At 58.2% G+C, this 842-nt stretch overlaps 1 protein-coding gene across 1 annotated transcript; it reads left to right on the top strand.

Moving 5' to 3' along the window:
- Positions 1–291: 291 nt before the first annotated feature.
- LOC107302322 (tuftelin-interacting protein 11-like) lies at positions 292–819 on the top strand (the record flags this gene model as incomplete). The annotated part of the gene is made up of 2 exons (XM_015831418.1): positions 292–434; positions 654–819. Coding segments are annotated over 2 exons (309 nt in total), but the record flags the coding sequence as incomplete, so codon positions are not given.
- Between the last annotated feature and the right edge of the window lie 23 nt (positions 820–842).

The following is an 842-nucleotide window of genomic DNA, read 5'->3' as shown; positions in this document are numbered from 1 at the left end:
ATGATCCCCATGTGGAGATTTAGAGCTGAGGCGGGAATCATCCCCCCAAAAGGAAGAAAACTGCCAGCTCCAGCTGTGGCTCTTGCTTTCCTCCTCCCTGGTCCAGTTTTTGGGATCCCCCTGCAGCCCGCCCAAGACGGTCAGGCATTGCAAAACTAAGCAGTTAATTTCATGCGATGCAAAATATAAAGGCTGGACTGCTTATGGGGGAGCAGCTGTGCTGTGCCCCCCAGGAGGGTGAGTTAATGTCTGTGCAGCCTTAACTGCTGATCCTCCCTCCTCTCCCCACAGGCCTGTGTCTCAACGAGCTGATCATCAACCCCCACCAGCAGCACATGGACGCCTTCTTCTGGGTGATGGACTGGGAAGGGATGATCTCTGTCTCCAGCCTGGTGGGGCTCCTGGAGAAGCACTTCTTCCCCAAGTGGCTTCAGGTGGGTGGCCCTCGGGGACCGGCCGGGATTAAGAGCCACCGTGCCCCAAGCGGTTGGAGCCCTAAAGCCGCTGGGCCTCTTGGTCCCTCAACCTTGCTGCAGAAGGTGGCCCTTCCCTTGTTCAGGAGCATGTCCTCGGCCTTTGAACTCTTGGGCTGCCAGGGGCGGCACGGAAGGGCCCCTAAAGTCAGTGGTCCTCTTCCTCCCCCCCCCCCACAGGTGCTCTGTTCTTGGCTCAGCAACAACCCCAATTATGAGGAGATCACCAAGTGGTACCTGGGCTGGAAGTCCATGTTTTCCGACCAGGTGCTGGCCCACCCCTCCATCAAGGAGAAATTCAATGAAGCCCTGGACATCATGAACAGAGCCGTTTCCTCCAGTGTCGGTGGGTGCCGTGGGGGCTGTCGG

This window comes from Protobothrops mucrosquamatus, unplaced genomic scaffold, assembly GCF_001527695.2.
Source record: "Protobothrops mucrosquamatus isolate PMUCROS unplaced genomic scaffold, P.Mucros_1.0 scaffold48559, whole genome shotgun sequence".
Classification (NCBI taxonomy): Eukaryota; Metazoa; Chordata; class Lepidosauria; order Squamata; family Viperidae; genus Protobothrops; species Protobothrops mucrosquamatus.
The sequence above is the reverse complement of the archived record's forward strand: the minus strand, read 5'-3'. Positions and strand labels throughout refer to the sequence as shown.